The sequence below is a fragment of the Chamaea fasciata genome, unplaced genomic scaffold (genome assembly GCF_029207755.1).
Source record: "Chamaea fasciata isolate MVZ Bird 193981 ecotype frontalis unplaced genomic scaffold, bChaFas1.0.hap1 SCAF_23, whole genome shotgun sequence".
Classification (NCBI taxonomy): Eukaryota; Metazoa; Chordata; class Aves; order Passeriformes; family Sylviidae; genus Chamaea; species Chamaea fasciata.
In genome coordinates, this window is record NW_027094108.1 from 2,569,643 (window position 1) to 2,593,674 (window position 24,032).

The 24,032-nt window shown below is 44.4% G+C and overlaps 1 protein-coding gene across 1 annotated transcript in view; it reads left to right on the forward strand.

The window, feature by feature from the left end:
* The window catches only part of PLCH2 (phospholipase C eta 2), a 65,200-nt gene extending 42,400 nt beyond the window's left edge, over positions 1-22,800 (forward strand). The window contains exons 7-22 of the mRNA XM_066203065.1: positions 1,236-1,439; positions 2,498-2,618; positions 3,842-4,013; positions 4,273-4,380; positions 5,558-5,716; positions 6,436-6,528; positions 6,997-7,097; positions 7,412-7,509; positions 7,828-8,010; positions 8,361-8,468; positions 8,629-8,753; positions 9,153-9,237; positions 9,738-9,884; positions 10,795-10,874; positions 15,202-15,541; positions 19,807-22,800. Of these exons, the coding sequence (XP_066059162.1) occupies positions 1,236-1,439; positions 2,498-2,618; positions 3,842-4,013; positions 4,273-4,380; positions 5,558-5,716; positions 6,436-6,528; positions 6,997-7,097; positions 7,412-7,509; positions 7,828-8,010; positions 8,361-8,468; positions 8,629-8,753; positions 9,153-9,237; positions 9,738-9,884; positions 10,795-10,874; positions 15,202-15,541; positions 19,807-21,539 (3,857 nt within the window). The 3' untranslated portion in view covers positions 21,540-22,800. The remainder of the gene's footprint in view (positions 1-1,235; positions 1,440-2,497; positions 2,619-3,841; positions 4,014-4,272; positions 4,381-5,557; positions 5,717-6,435; positions 6,529-6,996; positions 7,098-7,411; positions 7,510-7,827; positions 8,011-8,360; positions 8,469-8,628; positions 8,754-9,152; positions 9,238-9,737; positions 9,885-10,794; positions 10,875-15,201; positions 15,542-19,806) is intronic.
* Positions 22,801-24,032: the final 1,232 nt, after the last annotated feature.

The window sequence follows — 24,032 nt, forward strand, 5'->3', positions numbered from 1 at the left end:
GTGTGTGCTCCAAGAGACTTCAATATTCAGCCGGGCTGAGTTGAATTTCCCGGCACTGTGTCCCAGTGTATTGTTCAAAAAGTTTTTTGGCTGCTATTTGTGTTTATCTGCCCTTTTCCTTTAATAAAAAAACTTTCATCAACACAAAATGTAGAGCCGAGAAGAGCCATCATAAAGGTGACATTTTATCTTGTCACAGCGTTAAGACCTTTGGAAGTTTGGCAGGATTTTTACACAGGCACATTAATTTACGGATTGAGTGAAATGTCAGGAGAATTAGAAGCCCTGAAGCAGAAACCCACTGACCAAAGGCATCAATGCTGTCAGCAACACCATGGTGTGAATGGGAATCTGAATCTTTCCTTGGTGGTGAAAGAAAAACCTTTGAGGGAGATTTGAAGTGGAAGTTACAGTGTTCCATGTCAGTCCGAATTGTGAAAGTGTCTGTGATATGTGCACAAATGTGTGCTGGAGGTCTGAAAGCAGCAATTTCACACAAAGATAAAATCATAACTTGCTAAAACTTTGCTTCTGAACAAGAGTAGTGATTGCAATACACAGAGAGCCCAGGTGATGATGTCTGCAGGATTCACAAGCATCCCACTACTCCAGAAAATAAATTCTTCTGGTGGCATCACTGAAAGCCCCACAGATAATTGATATTCGTGTCAAGTCTGGAGTGAACTTTAATCTCTGAAGTGACATTAGTGCAGTACTGCAGAGCTCCCCACTCCTCAGGCAGGTTTGTGGTGTCATACCCAAATTAGAGAGTGTAGCATGTACAAGCCAATGTGTACTGTCATTATTCTGGGACTTTTGGGAAAACACTGAAAGAGGAGAGGAGAGTATCTCCTCTTGAGCCATCAAAAACTGTAGATCTTACAAGATTTCACTGAGGAGCAACTCCAGGATACGACTGCAGATCTCTGGAGGCTTTTATATGCTGTGTGACTCAATGTCTGAGCAGAATCTTTTGACACGAGTTACAAGCCTAAGAGGTTTGGATTAAATAAATATTTTTTTTCCCTCAGGAAAGGCAGAGCAGGAAAATGTACAAAGCAATGAGGAAAGCAATAATTGCACTTGGTCATAGTGGCAATTTGGGTGGAGTGGTGCTATTTCTCTAATTTGAAATGTGCTGGTGAACATAGGGATGAATTTTAGGGTTGCTTTTAGGAAAGTCATGGCAACCAAAAGGATGAGACTGCACTATTTACGGTGTTGTTTGTTGACAGGTTTCACCAATTACATGCGGAGTCCATCGGGGGACATTTTCAACCCAGAACATTACCACGTGAACCAGGACATGAGCTACCCTCTGAGTCACTACTTCATTACCTCTTCACACAACACCTACCTCATGGGAGATCAGCTGATGTCCCAGTCCAGGGTGGACATGTATGCATGGGTGCTACAGTCTGGCTGTCGCTGCGTGGAAGGTAAAGAGTAAACAGGAGCTGTCAGTGGGCTCTGTAATCTTGTTTCTCCTCTCTGAAGAAAGATTTGTGACTTCTGCAGAAGACACGATAACTGGGGAGAGGAGAAAGCCTGGGGAAATGGTGTCTTCCTTTAGTAAAAAACAAAAACAACAAAGTAATGTTGTGATAGAATGGACAAATTTTCTTGAGTGTGGAAATAAGACATTTGAGGAGTGGTGGTGTTGGTAGGGAGGAAAAGAATTGCACAACTCCTGTTGTGGAGAGGATGCTGATGTGGGGCAGGAGACGGTGGTGCTTGTCCTGCCTAGCCAAGTGTGTGACAACCAGACTGGCAAATACGGCAGAGTTCCTGCCACACCTAAGAGGAAAGTGGATATTTCTGCACAGGGAAGAATTCTGTGAAATGGTGACAGCCTCTGCAGTGACCAGGAAGCCTTTTTGTGCAATCCCCTGTGATGCTTGTGCTGCCTTTCTGAGACATTGCCTGCTTCTTAATCATCCTTAATGTTCTGACCATCAAAATCTTTTCACAGTTTTTCAGAAGGCAAATATGGTTTGCTCAGGTTGGATTGTGGATGTGCCATTGGGTGCTTCAGAGGAGTAAAACATTTCATGGAAATATGATAATAGACGAGTATAAAGTCAGGCAAAATCCAGGGTGGGCTAGGGATGACCAGGTCTTGGTTTGGCCTGTGCTGTGAGCAGCTTGGCTGAGAACTTCTCAGGCTCAGCAGGAGCACAATGAAAGCAATGCTGTCGTCTCTCTCCCTGTCATAAACTCCTCAGCACTTGTTAAAAGAATTTCTTTGCTTGGGGCTTTCTCAAACAGTGGGAACAGTCACCTGGTTCCCAGCACGAGGTCAAGGCCAGGAAGCTCCTTCCCAGGAAGGGTGTTCAGCACATTGAGGAGGGAGATGCAGGGTGGGAATGAACCTGTGCCCTGCTTTGGGGACACGGCTGGCTGAGCTGCTGAAGGGAATTTCAGGGTTTTATGGTCTCCCACAGATGGTGGCCCAGGTGTTCCTGCTCTGATGGGTGTCCTTGTTTCTGTCCTGCAGTTGACTGCTGGGACGGGCCGGACGGGGAACCAATTGTCCACCATGGATACACCTTGACTTCCAAAATCCTCTTCAAAGATGTGATTGAAACTATCAACAAATATGCCTTTATCAAGAATGAGTATGTATCCAGCCTGCCAACCTTTGAGTCTCAGGGCTACGAATGGGAATGTTCCCTGGCATCCTTGTCCAGGGAGTAAAGATCCGACCTGCTGCTGAATTCCAGACAGAATTTGGGGTTGCTTTCTGGAGGGAAATCCTTCAGAAAGAAACGCCCCAAGGCAAAGCTGAGTAGGAACATTCTGCACAGAGGTGTGGAGCTGGCTTTATTGAGCTTGAACAGCACCTGAGGAACAACAGGTTTTTAGTGAAGGGCTGACAGTTGAACCACTTTGTCTCTCTGGATGTGCACTCTGGTGCTGCCAAGGCTACACCTGGGTGCTCCAGGGATAGGAAACAAGCCAGGGAATAAAGAATCCAAAGAGACAGGAGCCCAGTTGTGGACAAAGCAGAGTGTTCATCAGAAAGAGGTTATTTTCCCTGCAGGTACATTGTTCAGAAAATCAGTATTATTCATGGGAAGTTTCATATGGCAGTTACTGCTCTCCTCCTCCACACACAGTCAAAATGTGTGTGCCAACCTTTGTTTCTTTTTAAATAGAAATTACTTTATCGCTGTAAAAATTTTCCAGTAGCTCCCCCAAAGCAGTCCATCTGCCTTTACAAATAGAGCTAAACTTGCACTGAATTTTCAGACCAGGTAAACTTCTTGGGAGCCCGAGATTTTTTGCAGTTTGCCTGAAGTCATGGTAAACAAATCAACAGCAAGGCTTCTGAAATTGTTCAGTTTTTTAAACCTTTGGAAAAAAGGGTAACTGGGACCACATCATCAGCTGGGCAAGTTTGGTCCCGGTTTGGCTGAAAGATTTATTTTCCTGATGAGGGGCTAATGAAGGCCAGATGTCACGATAGAAATAATTGATTTTTAATTAATGAATCCCTGATAGTTCAGTCCTGCAAAACTCTTATAGGTTGGCTGTTGTGCTGATCTTAAAAAAAGCATCATCTCTAAAGAGAAATCCATCTTCAGTGTGGTTTTACATTGCACTGACCACACTGGAATAGATGTTCCACAGATCTTATCTTCAACCAACAAGGCATTGTTGTTCCTTGTTCATCAACAATAAATGAGAGCAGCAAGACTAAAACTAGAAACAACGTTGCTGTCTTTGTAGAAAAGGCTTTGTCTGCAGGTTTATCTGTATGGCACTGCTCTGTTGTGAGTGGGAAAATCTTCATGCAGTAAAAGACAAATCTGCAGCTGATACTTGCTGGTCTCTGCAGGTACCCTGTGATCCTGTCAATTGAGAACCACTGCAGCATCGTGCAGCAGAAGAAGATGGCTCAGTATCTTACAGAAATCCTGGGAGACAAACTGGATCTGTCTTCTGTGCACAACGATGACTCCACAAAGCTCCCTTCACCAGCAAGTCTTAAAGGGAAGATCCTGGTTAAGGTAAGACACCTGCTTCATGTGTCCTTTCCCTCCTCTCGTTTGTGATGGTGATGGTTTCTGCCTGGTTATCACTGTACCCCAACTTAAATCATTTCACAAAGAGCAGATTTTAGGAAACTGCTACTTAAGGTTCAGAACAAATGTCTTCTCGGTCAGTAAGAACGTGGAAAGGACATGCTTTGAATAATTTTGGGTTTTTTTAGGATGTCATATCAAGAGCTGCACGTACCCCTGCCTCTGTAATAAATTTATCTTCTAGGGCAAGAAACTTCCAGCCAACATCAGCGATGATGCAGAGGAAGGAGAAGTTTCTGACGAGGACAGTGCTGATGAGATCGATGATGACTGTAAACTAATGAATGGAGATGTAAGTGCCCGTTTGATTGTAAATTTCTGTCAAGGCTTCCCATCCCAGCGAGAGGAAACCTTGCAGGAGTTCCCTGGATTGTGGGTGTGGTCCGATCTTTGGGATTCATCACGAGTGGTTCAGGTTCTAAACCTTCCTGGGGGCAGATTGACAAAAGTGCAGAGGAAGCAGCACCCGTTCTAGGGGTTATGTTTCAAGTTTAGAATTTTAAAGAGTAATATCTCATGATTCTCCGTGCATCACAGTGTGCTTCCCCTAAAATGCAAGAAAAAGAAAAGAAAATATTCTACTTAGGTCAAATTGTGGTCATTTTGCAGAGCATGACTTTGTTTTGCGGAATGCTGGGCTTGGTTGATTTTTACTGTAAGGAAAATCGCTGCTGGCTTCAATCTGAAAATCCCTTATTTCTTCATCCTTTTTAAAAGTTCTATTTTTTGTCACATTAATCTTCTGGCAGGTTCCACTGCGCCTTGCAGAAACAATACAAAACACAGCAAAACCATTTAACGACATAAACCAAATTGCCTTGGAGAGAGTTTCATTCTCAGTCCTCTCCCCCTCAGGCTATTTCCTCGTTTTGTGTTATGGACCTGATCCTTTTCATCTAAAAGAGAAACTTCTTTTTCAATAAGACTACCAAAAGAGAAAAATAATTTCTTTGCTTTTTGGAAGTTATTACATGTTAGCATATCACTTTTCAATATTTTACGGCCCTGTCTTTGTTGTTAACAGTTCACTTTGCTGAGGTTTACTGATGCTTTAAATCTGGGATTTGCTACACCTGGTTTGCTTTCCAAAATGAATTTTTAGAGGAGTTCAGAAAATCAGAGCTTGTTTCATGACAAATGTAACTGGGAATTCTTGAGGCCCACAGAGAGAACACAATCTGTCACCCCTTAAAAGACCTGAGTGAGAAAGAAAACTCTTGATTTTTAATTTTAATTTTATTTCCCCACTTCCCTACACGGGCCATGGTGAACACAGAGCAGAGAACAGGAGCTCTCTTGCGTTTTGCCTTTGATCTGCTGAAAAGAGGATTCTAAAGCATCTCCCACCCATTCCACCCAATAGATCTTGCACCTATTGTAGCTGCAGGGTTGGCCTGGACATGGCATGGGACTCACATGATGCTGTTTTCATCACTGCCTTGTTTAACGATTTAATGATTTGTTTGCAGGCATCTGCTAACAGGAAAAGAGTGGAGAATATAGCAAAGAAAAAACTTGACTCACTGATAAAAGAATCCAAAATCCGTGACTGTGAAGATCCAAACAATTTTACGGTTTCCACTCTACCGTCCACAGGAAAGGCTGGGCTGAAGTCTGATAGTAAGAAGGTGAATTTATGTTTAATTGTACTTGCGTTCCATTAGTTTACTAAATATATCATTTATTATTAACTTCAGCTTCATAGCTGAGTTCGTGCAGTTAATGATGATGCCAGGTGAACATCACTGTCAGATACACAAACTACTTATCTTGCTCATACAGCAATTGGAGCATGAAATGTACTCTGAAATGACTTTTCAACAGAAAGAATTTGATTTTCCATTATAAAAACTGCTTATGAAAGTTGGGCTCTCTCTGCTCCTCAGTTCTCTATGTTCTATGCATTTTCAATATATTTTAATTGTATAATAATTCTGATTTATAAAAAGGTACTCAGCCCACAGACTACACTCCATGAAGTCGAGGCATTTTCATTTTAGACTTTGTAATAAGCCACAAAAAGTTTGGGAAGATCATTTCACACAAATGAAAGACAGTGGAGATCTGCCAATAATAAGCAGGTGTAATAACCAGGGATCAAAACTAAACTAGGGATGAGAACTAAAAATCAGCTTCCCAAAACACTCTTGGGGTGAGTTTTGGATGTACTTTAAACCCAGTTCTTTACACCACGTATCAGAGAATTCTTGTGAGAGGCACTACGAGGCCAAGGCTTGACAAACCCTTTAGCAGAGGTGTTACCCAGAATAGTCAGTGCTAAAAACCCCTGCTGATACCCAGAGACTGAGCACTCTGAGCTCCTGTGTTCTCTCTTTGGTTGCTTCAGAGTAAACTTGAGGATGATGCAGAATCCGGGGAAGAATTCAGTGCCAGCAAAAGGCACAGCCGGTCACTCATGGGCAGCTTTTCCAAACGCAAGGTGAGCCCCTGGAAAGGTGAGGTCTGCACCACATCTTGGATTCTTGGAGGGGTTTTTTTTATTTTTGCACGCAGTGGAGAGGAATTTCATAACTGCAACATCTGCAGCACCTGGCTCTGAGGCTGTTACTGAACAGACAGGCTGGGGAGCTGCTTATCATTGTGCATAACGACACAGATTCAATTTACATGAAGGTGTGAGGGCGTCCAAGATCTAACTGAGAACCACAGAAATTAATTTACACCTTTTATCTGAGGATTTGGGCTTTCTTTATAACAAGGCTCAGACCTTGGGCTGAGTTTTCCCCATGTGCAAATTTTGCTGCAGAGCTGAGTGTTACGAAAGCTGTCATTTTCCATTTTCTCTAAGTAACACACTCATTGGCATAACAAAGCAGAATTGTAGCCAGCTGCTCAAACTTTTGATCACACAGTTATGACATTATGGTTTTATTTCCTTCTGGCACAGAAAAAAGGAAGCAAATTGAAAAAGGCATCAAGTCTGGAAGAGGGTGAAGACGATTCGGATTCTCAGGGGAATTTAGCCAGGAGCTCTGTACACTACAGCAGGTTTGTTAACAAGCTTTCTTGCCAAAATATGCCTGCATAAATACAACCACTAAATAGGTTTGCCTCTGGTCCAGATGCCAGTTTGTTGGTGGCTGCAAGGAAGTAACAGGGTTGTGAGGAGATCCAATGTCTGCCACAAAATCACCAGAATGATCTCTTGGTGGTGTTTGGACTAATTAACAAAGCACAGTGGACCTTCTACGCATTTTGGGCTCTTATTGTCTCAAATATTTCTTTACCCTGATTTATTTTTAAATGTGAACAATACATTTACCCCTTAATTAGTGTGAAGTTAATTTGTTGTGTCTTTCCAGGGTAAACCGACAGAAGAAGACAATGAAGCTGTCCAGGGCCCTGTCTGACCTGGTGAAATACACCAAGTCTGTTGGCATCCATGATGTTGAAACTGAAAGTAAGTTGAACTAAAAGTTTGGCGAAAATAATTGCTACGCAAAGAAATGGAAAGGTTTATGTTCTTACATACCTTTTCATTAAAAGAAGACTTCTTAATGAAGATTCAGGTCATCATCATATTCAGCTTCAATTTCCCAAGCATAACCGCTCCAACAAGCACAGTATCTGCTGTAATTTAAGGAAAACAGTTCCCTCTGAGTGGCATGCACTGAAATGATGCTTGATAGTTAAAAGGGACTCGAGCTATGTACTTTTGAAAGCTTTATCTAGATAATAAATAAATGAATAAGGAGATTACCTCTAATCTCCTCTGCAGTCTCTTCCAGCTGGCAGGTTTCATCTTTCAGTGAAACCAAAGCCCACCAGATCCTGCAGCAAAAGCCAGCACAGTACCTACGTTTCAACCAGCACCAGTTGTCCCGCATCTACCCCTCCTCCTACCGAGTGGACTCCAGCAACTACAACCCCCAGCCTTTCTGGAATGCTGGCTGCCAACTTGGTGAGCAGAAAGGAAACTTATTTATTTTTCCTTCTGTTTTGGGAGGGATGTTTTAATAGGAGCGCTGGAATCACCCCTTAGGACACTGTGAGTTCTCAGCTTTGCTGACCATTGAGTCCTCCCTGTCACTGTCCCTGGACTGGTTACCTTGAACATGTGTCTTACATGCATGGAGTTGTCTGGTAAATGGAAATAAATGGACTTCTCAAATGCAAGAGGGCTTCAGAGTTCAGCTCTTCTGGAGAGCTTCTCTCCCTGAAGCTGTAAAATAACAGAAAAATTTTCCATAAGATACCTGATTTTTGCATCTAAGAAGTCAAATTTGAATCTGATTTCTTTTTTTTTAATAGTTGCACTAAACTACCAGTCAGAGGGGAGAATGCTGCAACTGAACCGGGCCAAATTTAGTGCCAATGGGAACTGTGGCTATGTCCTCAAACCAAACTGCATGTGTCAAGGTAAGGAAAAGCAGCAAAACCAGCGGGTCACTGGTTGCACGACAGGATTGAGTGTGGGGCCTTGTTACAGATTGTTTAAAGGTGCATTTCTGATGCCAGGAGATATTGGTAATTAAAATCATTTTGCACTTTCACGTTGTGGGACTCTTCATTCTTACAGGTGTCTTTAATCCAAATTCTGAAGACCCACTGCCTGGCCAATTGAAGAAACAACTGGTTCTAAGAATTATCAGTGGTCAACAACTTCCCAAACCCCGTGATTCCATGCTGGGAGACAGAGGAGAGGTATGGGACAGCTGGTGATTGCTATTTTGTGATGCACAAGGTTTATTTCCATACTGGCTGGGCTAAGGATGAGGATTTCACATCCTGCAGTTGCTTGTCAGGTGACACAGAGCATGAATAAATAGGTCATGAACATCCTACCTCTTCAGGTGGTTTTCTTCACTTTTAACCATCACAGCAGTGGTTTGATGGTTTTCCTCCAACTGCCGACACAGTATTTCCAGGAGAAGCAGAAAAAAGGGAGAGAGATCTTATCAATTTAATAATCCACTCCATATAGTTCAGGACCTATAATTACCCAGACATTCATGTACAGTGCCCATACTGTAAAAGCCATTTGCTTGGGCTTCATCTTTGTCACTCTTCCTTTTCAATATTCGTTGCTTTTTTGTTTTTCAGATCATAGATCCGTTTGTTGAAGTAGAAGTTATAGGCTTACCTGTGGATTGCTTCAAAGAACAAACCAGAGTAGTTGATGATAATGGTAAGATTATCTGGGATTTAGTTTTTTTATGGTTGAAACATCCTCTTTCAGGCAAGTTTTTTTCATAAGAATAGGAATAGATAAGATTTGATACCTATTATAACAAAGCACTGAAAATTGGATTTCAGCATTTTTAATGTTAATTAGACTTGGATTTTGACTTTTTTGGCTGAGTTGGTGTAAATATGCTGAAGGTCTTTGTGTGAAACAAGACATTTGTTTTCTCATTATGTGAGAGAGAAGGGTATTTTGAGCTTGCAGAGGTCAAAAGGCAAGTTGGCCAAACCCCTGCTGGAAGCAGGGCCAAATTTGGGTAAGACCCAACTCTGTTCCTTGCAAATCCTTGTGCTTCTCCTTGTGGGAGTACTGGATTTTCCAAGATCGACGATCAATCTGTCAGGAAAACTAGAACGATACTGCAGCTGAGGCATTCCTTGTGTAGGCAGACCTCTTGTTTCTTGTGAACGAGATACCTAAAGGCGGATTCCCCCCTTTGCAAGGTTTTAACCCCATGTGGGAGGAGACGTTGGTGTTCACCGTGCACATGCCAGAGATTGCCCTGATCCGGTTCCTCGTGTGGGACCACGACCCCATCGGGAGGGATTTCATCGGGCAGAGGACAATAGCCTTCAGCAGTATGATGCCAGGTGAGAGAAAGGGGACTTCTCAAATCCGTGGGCCGGGATTTTGCCTGTGAAAAATGGAAATTAATGTAGCTGCTGCAGAAATTTCTAGTTAGAACAAGAGGCTGGAGTTTGGGCCCTGAGTTCTCTGCCTTAGTCAGCTGCCGACTGATATGGTGATGAAGACTAAATCAATTAACTCTAGACTTTTGGGACTAGATTTTGAAAAAATAGGTAAGATTATTAAGCAGAGTGGGTAAATACTGAAGGTTTGGAAGGCTGCTCTACAATATCTTTACTCCTTTAGTGCTTTTTCCTCTCTTTCTTCACACCAGTTTTTGGAAAAACTCTAGAGTTTTGCTTGGTTTTATGACTATGAGTAGTAGTTTAACACAGAACAGAAAGTTACCTATTCTAATGATGGGATCCAGGTTAATAAATGCCATTTTCTGACAGTTTCCTCTTTCTGTTTTCAATTCAGCCTTCTTTCACATTAAAGCTTCTTGTCTGTGTATTTTTCTTTCCTTTCAAAGTAAAGAAAAAAGGTTGTGTTTAAGATTAAAAAAAAACAATCCAGTCTCAGTAAACTGACCTTGGATGAAAGGTTTACAGTCTTAACAATGGACTGAAAGTCTAAAGGAGAGAATATGGCCAAGTTTAAATCATGGATGACAGCAGCAATAACAGGCCCTGGATGAAACAGGACAGGCTGTTTTATGAAATCATGACAAAAAAATGGGGGTGAAGTTTGCCAGTGGCGTGGCTCAGGTACCTGAGTGTGTGGCAAGGTGATGCTCGAGCCTGGATCCTCACTGCGAGGAGGAGCTGGGAGAATCCTGCTTCATCTCTAGTGCTGCTCACAAAAGGAAAGTCTCCAGCTGCTCCTCCTGTGACCTGTCCCAACCCTGTGCCAGCTCTGCTCCCTCTGTTTCAGGCTACAGACACGTGTACCTGGAAGGCATAGAAGAGGCTTCCATCTTTGTGCATGTGGCTATAAATGACATCTGTGGTAAGGTGAGTGTGCAACACCCCCGCAGGAGCTGCCAGGATCTTGTATCACACCAGGGAAACTCAGTGGGTGAAGGTCCAGGCTGACGTTTTTGTTCACTTCGAGTAAAAATTTATCTCTGTGCTTGTCAGGGTAGACGAGATCTGCTTGTCAGATCTTTCTGAATATTCGTGGAGGTAAAGGCAAATCATAGGGAAAGTTATAAAAGAGATTCTTGCAGTGCCTTTTTGAGGAAGCCACGAGGGAAGGTTATTTCATTGCAGCACACACATTTATATAAATAATGGCATTGTGTCCAGTCCTGTGAGTGCACCTTGCTGAGCCAAAGGTGACGCACCTTAACCTTGAGCCCTTGCTCCCTGCAAAGCTGCTGCTATAAAGGCTCTGCCTGATGTTCTGGCATTTTAAATTTAATTAAATTCTTCAAGTTTATTAGCTTTGGATTTTTTGCCATAATAACTCTTGAAATGCAGAGGAAAGGTGATGCTACTAATAGTTGGACATATTCACACCCTTTGTCTGTTATTAAGGGTGTGTTTGCTTCACATGCAGGAAATAAACAACCCTCAGGGTGCCGCATCTCAGTTTCCAAGAAAGTAAAGCCCTAATTTCAGACTTTTCCTAGGCCAGATAAAAACGAGACGGCTCCTGTCCTCTCAGCGCAGTGTTCTGTGCTGTTGATGTCCATGAAATCCAGGTACAAAACCCCTTGCAGGGCCTTGGGGATCTCGGTTCGTCCCGCAGCAGCGAGGTGCAATTTCGGCATCGCGGCAGCAGGAGGAGGCATCCAACGGGCTGGGAACGGCCAGGTCCTCCTCGGAAGGGCAGTTCAAGCGCTTCCCGAACGGGAAAACAGCTTTTTTTAACTGCTACGCTTTAATCACTGCTTAATTACATAACTCCATCAGCTTCCAAGCCGCTGCCCTTGCCAGCAGTGTTTAATGGAAGGGACAATGTTCATCCTCTGGGAATGTATTTTGAAGTGTTTTCAGTTCAAACCTCCTTTGGCAAATTCTCTCTCTGTTCAGCCTTAATCTCCTAGCCTTTCATAATTATTTGCTCTTACTAACTTCTTCATGAGGGACTGGCTGGTGATAGTTTGCAGAAGGGCAACCTGTCCCTTTAAACTTTGGCAGGTTTTTTTGGGACATAGATTTTCTTGGCGCTCCCTGATTGTTTCGTATTGTCACTGTAGTCTCTCTGGGTTTGCTGGTGTTAAGAAATGATTCTGTGCACTGATAAAATATAAGGATTTGGAAGGAAAGCCTATATGTGTTGTGGTTTTGTTGTTTGGGTTTTTTTTTAATTTATAATTTTAATTAAAACTACTGAAAATGTGGAACAAATATTACATGTCCTTTTCTGGTTTGATCTGTCTTAATCACTTTTTACTTTGATTTTCAGTTAACAGAGTGCTATCCAAGTTAGAATTTTGAAAATTCTAATTTTTCTGCCCATAATTAAGAGAGGAGAAAAGGATTTTCTCCTCTCTTAATTATGGGCAGAAAAAATCACCCCAGTTATCAGCCTGATTTTACCCATTCTTTATTAATCCAGAGACTCTAATGCAAACATTTACATTTTGGGACGTTTTTATAAATGGAAATATTCCACCTGCTCAGTAGCTTGGTATTGCACTAAATGCACTAAAAAGAGCCTTAGATTTTTTTGGGTTTTTTTTTTTCACCTTAACTTGTGTGTGAAATCTCTTTCAGATTGCTCTGTTTCCTGGAAAGGCTTTTCTTTGTTTCTGTCTCTTCTGTGGTCTGCTCATGTACTGCAGAATTTCTTGTGGTTTTTCTAGATGTGCCTATCTCTGAGATCCTCCCTCACTGTTACTCTGCCTTTACTCTGTCTGTTTGTGATTTCAGTGGGCTTCTCTATGTCAAAAAAGTCTCCTTTTAGAAGCAGAGCGTTTTTAGACGCCTTGAAGGTACCCCTCCTGCCTCAGGGAGGTGCAGACACCACCACACACCTGCATGCCTTGAGCTGGTAGCTTCATTAGCATCAACGTCTCCTTGTTAGCATTTTCGAGCTCTCCAACTCATGGGACGTGAATTGTGACATTTGACTGGGTCACTCCTGTGGGGTCATTGACAGCCACAGAGCCCTGCCCCCGTGAAGCAGATCCAGGATAAAAGTCCTGCCGTTCTCCCCCTTCTCTGAGCCTCTCCCTCTCCTGCCTTTTCTCTGGAGGGCTATAATTCAAACCCCTTCTTTCACACGGAAAACAACATTGACAGCAAATCATTTGCTAAATTGTGGGAAAGCCTCTTGTGCTGTTTTTCGAGTCTGCTTTAGAGAGTGAAAAAGCCCTGTAAAAGCTGGGCTGGAAGCTGAAAGCACAATGTCCTGGATCTCCCTCAAAACTGCTCTTTTATTTTTTTTTTTCCTTCTTTTAAAACTTTTTTTTTTCTCCCCCCCAAGTTAACCAAATCTGCCTTTGGGTTCTTGAATCACTCCACTGATTCAAGCAACAGCGTCCAGCTTAACAAAGCTGCACCAAACAAGCCAGAATGACACCTGGGGCCCTGCACTGCGTCTCACCCATTCCATCAGTGCTTCCCTTTTCTTTTTGGTGGATATTATTTGTCTGTGTTGTTTGTATGACAATTTTTTTTTTCTGGGTTTTGCAAATATTTATATCGTCCGATTTTTATAGCAATAAATTCATGTACTTGCCAACTTGTCTCCCAGTAATCCAAGCAGACTGTTCAATAGTCTGGCTCTCACAGAAGATTTTCCAATATTTAATATTTGCCTTTCATGGGGAAAAATCAATCCCCACTCTCTTTATCTTATCCTAAAGGTAATTTTTGATAATGTCCTACTCACACTGCAAATTGGCACGTGTTAACTAAACTTCAGTCAATTATAATTGACTAAATATTATATAAAAAAAATAAAATTATGAACACTGTTATTGGTCCTTGTGTCAGCCAAATAAACCTTGGTCCCACATGGCAGCTTGGGCAGGACACTCAGGGTAAAAGCAGCTCTTAGCCCAGGCTCGGCGCACAGGGCAGCCAATATCTGTCCATTAAGTGCTGCACTGCAGAATTGGAAATGCACGAGCATGCGCTCAAATATTTATTTGGGGGTGAAAGACCATTGTAATTTAAATGAGACGCTTCTGTGCCGTTGTTTGGCACTGCAGAAATGTGACCTCGTGTGACATCACAGGGCAAAACTGGAACTGACAGCGAGTGCCAGCGAGTGTGGCTGCTGGTCAGGTTCTGTCACGGGCTTCTTAAAACTCTTCAGTCATGATGTACCCTGGGTTTATTCATTCTTGATGCTACAGCTGCTCACAAGACTGATCTAGCTGGGAAATAAGGAGAACAAAGGGGGAGAAGTAGATTGAAAGAGAAATACCTGTCTGTGTTTTAAGTGATCTCTGTGCACAGAGCAAACCAACACTGTCTCAGGCATCAGCCTTGCTGCTTGAAAAGTTGGCAAGTACACCTGGAATGTTTGCAGGAATGCTGGAACTCTGTTTCATTGAAATGTAAATCAGTTGTATGGTGGTGGGAGATTTATGATGGTGAATTTATGTGTTTAATGCTTAAATAACTACTGAAGACTATGGAGAACTGTATTTTGACACTGACTAACTTCCCTTGTTTATAGTGTGTTTCCTCAGTGCTGAAAACATACACGAGTGTCTTGGGATAAGTGTTGTATGGTAGGAAAAATTACCAAAGTGTAATCACCAGGTAGAAATTGAAATACTCAATGATCTTTTGTGTGTGTATAGTTAACTGCTATTCATGACAGTGCTCAATTCAGCTGAAGTGTAGATCTCCTTTATACTGAAAAAATTATTCTATTTCATGGTCAGGGTTTATTTTTCAGCAGTTCCTAGAAAATGCATTTACAGCAAGAACTTTAAATACGTCTGCTTTGGGTGAAACTGAGAAACTCTTCAGCTTTCAGAATGAAATCCTTGTAGACAGAAGTATTTCCTTTTTTTTTTCTTTGTCTTTTCAATAGCTCTAATGTTTATATAGATGTTGTAAGTAGTTACATACTAGAAAGAACATGATGACAAATACAGAGAAGCGTGGCTGAAAAACATAGCTGAGAAAAAGAAAAAAGGAGATGTGTTATTTTGCAAGTTAGTGATTTTTTTGCTGTTAGTGATTTTTTTCATTTTTAATGCCTGTCCTATTTCTGGGTTAGTTCTCATGCTGATGGTAGGGATATAGCAGGAGCCTCTGTATGTGAATGATCACTTGTTCATGAGTTCCTGTGCCCAGAGGAAGAGCCTTGCATTTTTTATAAGGGGCTTTTTATATTTTTTTCTTTATTCTTTTCTTATTTCTTTTGCAGGCCAAACAAGCTCTAGGTCTAAAAGGGCTGTTTCTCAGAAATCCAAAGCAGGCCTCTCTGGACAGTCATGCTGCTGGGCAGCTCCATCGCAAACATTCCTTTAGCAGCCACATCCTGCGACGGACGGCCAGTGCACCCACCAAGAGCCAGAAGAAGAACAAGAAGGGCTTCCCTGAGATTGCTTTTGACACAAAGGACAGCAGCTCTGCAGGGGCTGGAGAAGGGAGGGAAGTGGAAGCTGCCTCCCAGCCTCGCTTTGTGCAAGAGCCAGAAAGTGCTTCCCCGTCCCCAGCTCCCCGAGACGGCGCCGGTGGGGAGGCACCTGGCAAGGGCTTGAAAGGTAAGGCCCAGGGCCCTCCCAAAGGGCCAGGGCAGAGCTGTGCCCACCCCGGGGCTCCTTTCAGCGAGCCCTTGCCCAGGGCACACAGGGTGAGGCTGCAGGAGCCCCAGGGCGAGAAGCCGAGCGTCTTCGCCCGCTGTGCCATCAACAGCTCGGGCAGGATCGGAGTGGCCACCAACTGCATGAAATGCATGATTGGCTCCAAAGAGAGCCCTGACCCCGAGGGGCCCTGGAGTGACCACCCTGGCAGGCCCATTGCTAGAGACCCCCTGCACCCCGGGCAGGGCAGCAGTGCAGAGGAGAGGATAGAGCTCAGGACCTGGGTTGTCAGAGGGCAGCCCAGGCCACACTCAGATCTGCAGCCTTGCAGCAGCCCTGGAACTGCAGATGATGTGACAAGGAGCACTCAGTCTTTTGTGACCCCAGGGAAGACAAGTGGTGACTCTAAGTGTCACGGAATGAAGGCTCATTCCCGGCAGTGGTGGCAGTGCCAATCGGGTGGCAAGTATGGAAGCACTGTCAACTTGGTTGCAGCCAGCAATGGCTCTATATCCTCCAACTCCAGCAGTCTAGAAAGCCTTGGAAGCCCAGAATTCCCCAAGCACTGGTCTGAACCTTCTCGAAGGCAAGTGGGCACCCTACAGAGGGAAATGAATGCCTTGTTCGTTCAAAAATTGGAGGAAATTCGAAGTAAATCCCCTATATTCTTTACTGGTAAGACCAGATTTTCTTCACCCTTCTCCACTGTAGATCACACCATTGTCTCAGCTTCTGCATAGCGTCCTGACTTAGCAGCTCCTCTATGTTGTTTGGATGTCAAGAGGTCTTTTTTTTTTTTTTTTTAATTTTGGCAACGACAGAAAAAAAAATCTGCATAAATATTTTTATTTTTTTTTTGTAGACGTGTCTGGTTTAGATTAGTCCTTGCCATGCCTAGTCAACCATCTGCAGTAGTGACACTGTCAGTAGTCCATAAATGTTGGGGCTGTTTGTTCAGGGTTTTTTGTTTCCTTGGTTTTCTTAGTGAATGTGGTATGATACTAAGTAAATTTTAAGATCCAAACCAGAGCATTAAGTGAGATTGAATATGGAAAACCCACATCAAGAAACGACATTTCCGTTATCAGCCTTTGTGTTCCACTGAGGCATACCCACATCAGGAATGATGTCTAATATACTCTCTGATAACTATAAACCTGTTCCCTCCTCAATGATCTTGCAAAATCCCTGCTGTCAGTCCAGAAATTGCTGGATGGAATTCTCTGCTCTGGGCTGTTCAGGAGATCATATTTTATAAACACAGCAGCCCATTCTGGTCCTAAATGTGTGTGCAAACCTTTCTTCTGTGCTGTGATGTTCCACGCACGCCCTGGCTGTGGCCTGAGGGCAGAGCTGCACAGCACAGAGCAGCAGAGACATCAGCCAGGCTGGGCCACTCCTGGCATTCCCCACTGCAAACCAAAACGTGCCCACTTAGAGGGAAGTTCCTCAAGCTGCAGTGTTTTGTGGTTGTTTCATGCCAGAAACAGGAGTGTGGTCACTGGGACTGCGTGTACCATGAACTGGGGGTTTGTAAAGATGGGAAATCAAAGCAGAGGCAATCAAAGGAAATCTTTTAGTAAGAAAAATGGCATTTTTCCTCCTGATTTGGGAGAGAAGGAAAGAGATTTTGATAAGAATTTTCTGCTTCATAGAATAAGGAGAAAGTAGGATGTACAGCTTTTGGCTGTGACTGCAAGAGCTCCTCTTCAAATCCCTCACCCTCCTCGTTAATTGTCCAAGAAATTTGGTGATTACATTTTCAGGAACAGTGAAGGGACTTTGGTGCTTTTCCTAAGATGCAATCCCTTTTTTAGTAACAGATTCTGACTGCCCACCTATAGCGGGCTTCTTTGAAAGCTTCACACAGAAATTTGAGATATTTTATTTATTTGACCACTTTCATCTGGTTGGGTGTCTGAAATTTACCTTCCATCTCTTTATCCCCTTTATTTTTTTTAACATATTTTTCCAATATCTGCTTGGGCTTTTAAGAAAACACCAGGACAATGGGAGGGGAGAAGTTTGCTGGTTCCCGTGACTTGCAGCTAATCCAAAGCAGCAGAACTCTTTCTATGCCTAAATTATTGGCATTGGGCTTTTCACAAACTCTGAGTACTGTGACATATGAAACCATTTCCCATTATCAGTGCCAGCTCCCCTGCCAGCCCCCCAAGTCACTAAACAAATATTGTGATATGCTTGAAATTTGATTAAATCCATCTGACTTCCCAAGCATGGAATCAGCAAACCCTCAAAATGGAGAAACGGTGCCTTGGACTGGCTGCTGCTGGTCCAGTGAGAGCCCCTCTGTTTGCACAAACAGCTCCCTTTCCCATCCTCCTGCAAGGCCGTGCCTTGGGCCAGGAAACCAGGGAAACCAGCTCCATGGCTGCACTTGGGAATTGGCATTCTGCTGGGGGAAGTGCCCCTGGGATAAGGGAGGGAATTATAGCTGGCCCTTTATGGCAGCAGCCTTACATTTTCCAGGGGTTCCCCTTCCAAGTGTGCCCCAATCTGTGCTGGTGGATGGGGAGAAGGAGAGTTCATAAGTCTGGCCAGCTCTGGGCTCTTCCTGACACTCCTCCAGACACTGAGAGTCTGGAATGTTGGATTTGGATTATGGGCACACGTGCCTGATTCCCTTCCAACACTCCCAGCTAATGCAGGACAGGCCAGGGAAGAGCTTCCCCCCTTCCCTGAGTTCCTTCTCTGGGCTGGAAATCCTGGTGCCAAAGGAAAGATCTGGTATTCCTTGGGCAGGTTCTGGAGTGCAGGTGATGTTTTCCATTAGGAAAGGGCTTTGGAGGAGTCCAGCTTCCTCTGAGGAACACGGAAAGTGTCCTTGCCTATGTCAGGGTACTTGAAACTTGATGATTTTTAGGGTCCTTTCCATCACAAACCACTCCGTGATTTCGTGATTCTGTGATTCCATTCCCTCGTCCTGTGGAGTGTGTTTCTTCAACACTAACAAATATTTTCATTCCTCTACGATTTAAAAAATGAACTTAATATCTGTCCATGTATGGATTCCATTGAGTGCTCTGGTTGGTCAGAAATTCTTAGGATCCTACAACCGTGTGTGAATATCCCTGTATGTCTCCTTTCCCTCCCTCAGCACTAATTTATCCTGTTACCTGCACCTGCCTTCCCTACATTAACTGGATTTTTCCTCTGTTCTGTCCTATTATTCTACATGCACACTCTCTCTCTCTAGTTAAGAACTGAAAGGACAAGCAAGTCAAAGGTAATGTCTGCTGAGTGTCCCTGATTCCAGCACCTTGTTGCCTGTAGTCCTGGTTTTTGCTTGTTTGCTGCCCTATAATTACCTGCTCCTGTACCCCTAAGGTCGTGGTCTGGCTCGGTGGTGCTTTGTTAGTTCTGGGATGCATGTCTGCACTGTGCTTTGGAGATATGGGAAATAATCTTTTTGGCATGATTGCTTTGGCTCCCAGGGTGCAGGTGATAAACACTGCAGAGAATGGAGCATTTTCTCCAGGTAATTGGTGGCTGTAGTGATTCTCCAGGGTTGCACTCTCAGCCTGCTGTTCATGACCCATCTGTCTGCGGAGGTTTTTTGAAATAGAAATTACCAAGTTTTTTTAAGAAGAACAAAGCCTGTCTAAAGCTTTTGTTTTGTTTTTAAAAGTCCCATTGCCGACATTCCACTGCCTGCAGATCATTTGTAATCTGCTCCACAAGTCCTGTGCTGCTTCTCTTCTGAGTGGTTGGTCATTGGGATCACATCTGCTGGTCAAACCGGTGTTTTGATTATTGTACATGCTCTGGTTGTGCTCTGATACCCTGACCTGTTTGAGTGCTGGAAGGAAGGAAAACTGCAAATCAAGTGGTGCTGGATAGTGGAGGAAGCAAAGTTGGTTTACAAAAGGGGACACAAAGGGCAAATTGCTGGGTGCTGTTGTTGTTTGATAAGAAGACCAGAACAGTCACATGGTGCTGCTGTGCATGGACTGAGATTTCTTGATGTAACAGGGCTTTGTGCAGCTAAAACTGAATGTGCAAAATGTTTTGCTGCCTTTGGCCAGGCAATTTGAAATCACAAGTTATTTTTAAAATCATGATTAACATAGACAACTAGTACCTCGAGAACAAAATGGTAACACATAAGAAATGAGTCTTAGTCTAAGCTGTAATTTGTAAGAGATAACTAACCCTGCATCTCTGTTTTTCTTGTTTCTCTTTTTCTTTTCATGCCTCCCAAGCAGATGTCTGCCACTTCTCAATCCAGAGGTCAGCCCCTTCTTTATGCAGCCTAGAAACGATCACAGAAGAGCCTGTCCTTGCCAGTGAGAACCATCACTGCAGCCTTCTCTTCCCTCTGCCCGTTACCCCTTACAGTGACTCTGAGGAAGGATCTGGGTCCGACCATTCCACCGAAGCTCCATCAGAGGGAAGCAGCACACCCAAGCAGCCTCAAAAGCCCCTACCCTCCAGAGAACAAGGAACAAATGTGGCTGCAGAAGACCGAGCGCAGGATGTCCCAAGAGCAGCTGACGCAAGTTTAGTAGCCCCAGAGGATGAGAGGACGAGTGTGGCAGGATGTCCCACAGAAGGAAATGGCTGGACACAGTGCAGTGAGGCTGAAGAGCAGGGCGGATCAGCAGCACACCCCCAAAAAGCCAGGCTGGTAGAGGCAGCAGATCTCAGTGCTGGCCAACCTGTAGGAAACTGCCAGAAGCAAATCAACCAACTAGGTCAGGTATTAACGGACATAAAAACCACCTCTGAATCCAAAGGGCAAAACCTGGGAGCAGCAGCTGTTCCACCCCAGCAAAGCAATGTCATTAACGGCACGCAGGCAGGTTCTCCCCACAAAGCCCGGGCTGCGCAGGCTCTCCCTGTCTCTGTCTCTCAGACAAGCTCTTACATGTTGGCAAGAAGGGCAAAGACTGAAGGACTGAAGACGTCAGACTCCTCAGCCTCAATAAAAACCCCGAGCAGCCAGTCTCCAGCAGCCGAAGTGTACTTTGATGCCACTGTCAATGACCGGATCTGGAGCAAGCTGGACTGCGGCAGCCACCGTGACAGCATGTCCTCCTCGTCCAGCATGTCCTCCAACGACACCGTCATCGACCTCTCCCTCCCCAGCCTGGCCCGCAAAAGCCTCCCGGACCTGGGCATCCGCCAGGACAGCCTGGAGCCCCTGGCCATCAGGAAGGGGATGCGCCCACGCTCCGCCACCGCCTGCAGCAACGAGATGCCAATGGTCAGCAAGAGCAAGTCCAACCCCAACCTGAGGTCTGGCCAGCTGCCGGCTGATGAGCTGTGCCCCCGACCCCTGGCCAGGAGCCCTCAGGACGTGTTCTCGTCCATTCCTAGACGGCACACCTGGAGCAGGCTCTACATGGAGAGCCTCAGGCAGTCCTCCAACAAATCCAAAGCGCTCGACACGGTTGGGAGTAACCAGACAAAGTCCAAAAGCCTCGGGGACCTTACCTCTGACGACATTGTGTGCACTTTTGAAAGCAAATACCGCAGCATCAGCAGGAGCTTCGTCACCCGCTCCATGCGGGAGCAGCGCCGCTCCTCGGGCCTGCGACCCCCGGCCAGATCCCGGGACGAACTGACCGAGCAGCTGAAGAAGCTGACCGCCTTCCAGCAGGAAAACGACATCACCTCCCCCATCAGCCTGGAGCCCAGCGAGTCGGAGGAGGAGGGCGAGAGCGTGGGGCTGCTGCGCCGCTCGTCGTCGCGCAGCCAGAGCCGCGTGCGCTACATCGCCAACAGGGCCCGGCAGGCCCAGGAGAGGCAGCGCCTGCAGGGCCGGGCGCAGCTCGGGGGGAGCCCCATCGAGGAGAGGGGCAACCCCGAGGGCGCCTGCAGCGTGGGCAGGGCCGGCTGCGCCGACCCCGCCGCCCACACCGCCCTGCCGTCCTCGCCCAAAGCCCAGCCCGACTGCGGGGCCGACACCGAGGTGTTCTTCATGCTCAAACTGTGACCCTGGCAGCGCTGGGCGCCGTTTACACTCCTGGCACAGCAAAACGCAGCGACCTGAGAGGCCCAAAATTATCCTGCCCACGGCTCGGTGCTTCCTGGCCTTCCCTTGAGCCCGAGGATGCTTAATATCACGACTCCAAAAGAATAATGAGGATTCCTTTTTATTTCTGCTTTGCCCAGCCTCCAGTTTGGCCTCCTTTGGGCGTGACCACTTCTTGCGTTTGCAGTTTGCTCTTGGTCTTTACTAATTTCAATAATTCTTCTGACAATAGGTAACCTTGATGTTTAATAGCAAAATGTGATGCTAACGACAGCTAAGGTAAATTTTGCTCTCACAAATCGTGGATCCATGTAAGGAGGCTGGACTTGGAATCACGTTTATTTTCTGGAAGAGTTTGAGGCCTCTGAGGGTGTGAATTAATAATGTAGTAGATACAGTCCATCTTCCATCGTGGACCTGCTTATTTCAGTGAAAATCCATCTTTTCTCTTTGAAGAAGAGCTCTCTGGTTCCAAAGCAATGCTTTTATAAGCCCAGCCTGTTTCTATATCTATATCTATCTATCTATATATACACCTGTGTGTATGCAAAGATATGTCTGCACATGTATGTACACATGCACACCCTGAAACTGAACTGTGACTGCTCCTTGTCTCAAGGCATTGTCCGAGGGAATTGAGACAGGACAGAGAAGGGAATGGCTAAAAATAGGAGATACCTTCTGACTTTACTTCGGAAATGGCTACGAAGCATGTTAGTCTTTTCTTGGAACAGCACTGTCCCTTCTTACGGTATTTCAACAATGCTGCTGTACATAGCACTTTTTGGATGAATTTTACTATTTCTGTATTGCACTGCCATGCAAAATTTTCAATGATATGTTTAAAAAAGAGAGATATTTAATTTTTTTAGATGGACATATTTAGAAATTAAGTAACAACCTAAAGAGAGTAATAATTTTTTTCTCCCCTCTTTTTTTTTTTTTACTTTTTATTTTTAGGGATGTTGTCATGTGTCCCCCCGGACCCCAGTTATGATGTCTCTTATTATAGATGTACATTTTATCAGTGATGGAGAAGAATGTTTACTGAGATGCATTTTAAAGAGAAACAGAGGTTTAATTTTATTTCAGGCTGCATAGAGTCCCTATTATTGAGAGGATATTTTGCCTTTGTAATGATTCTTTTGTGTATATTGCAAAATTTAAGAATTTGTTTGTAAAACCACCTTACACGACTAAAATAAACATATTTAACCTTCCAGCTGGTGACTCTTTAGCTGTAACACAACGCTGGGGGGTGTGATACATAAACATGGTTCGTTCTATCTGCTTTGTTTTTCAACTTCCTTTGTGGATAACGTTTCGTTTTACTCTTTTTCAGAGGGTTAGCCAGCAGCAGACCCAGCTCAGATTTTCTCAGGTCGTCCAGAACATGTGCAAGGATTGGCAGAGACTGATAATCTGTGGTGTGAGACACAGCACAGGGGCTGGGGCAGAGCCCTGGCTGCGAGGATGAAAATTCTGGGGGAACTGGTGGAATTAGTAGCCAAACAGACAGAAGGAGCTGATCCATCCTGGAGCAGCTGTACAAGTAACACAGATGGCCCTGTTTCATCACTGAGGGGGTTTTAAAGTCTGGCTGAAAGTGCTGCAGCACAATTTTGCTCTTCACCTGTCACTTGATTGAAAAATCGCTTCTATTCCTGTCCCAGCAAAGTGCACAGTGGAAGTGCATTTTACTTCCTTCACACTCCTCCTGAAGGGTTGTCACTTGTGGAGCTGGAAAGGGGCTCTTGGCTCTAATTTTAGTATTACTTCGCCACAAGAATTTAAACTCTGAGATACCAAAACAGCAACAAAATTTAAACTCTGAGATATCAAAGTGTAAGGCTGTCAGTGTCATCACCATAACACGGTGATGGGGGCTGGAGGGGTTCAATATTCTGATTCAATCTTTTCAAATGCTCTTCAGCGTTTTCGTCTGAAAATATTCAATGTTTTTGTCTGAAAATATTCCCTCAGCTTTCCTGCCTGCCTCAGATCCGCACAGTTTGTCTGCAGGACTCAGATCCCGCGGATCCCAGGAGAGCTTTGTGCAGGAGAGGTTTGGGATGTGCACTGAGGTGACCCCAGAGCGTCACTGCAGGCTCTGAAGGAAAGGAGGTGAAGCTGCAGCAGAACGTGTGATCTGCCAAGAGGAGCCTCCCATTGTGTCCCAGCACAAAGCAAATTTCATTAACATTCTCTGGACGAAAAATCATTCTTGTGATACTTTAATTTCGGGCTGAAAAGCTGCAGGGAGTCGCTGCTTTTGTAACTTTAATGCTTTTGTGGCTTTAATGTCGAGTACATGCAACTTGACAGCTTTGGAAAGTTAATGTTTAAAAGGCCTATTTGTGTCTTCTCAAAGACTTAGTCTCACAGATTATTTTCATCTTTAATTGATTAAGCAATACTAGTTAAATTAATGCACCTCACAGGAGGCAGCATCAA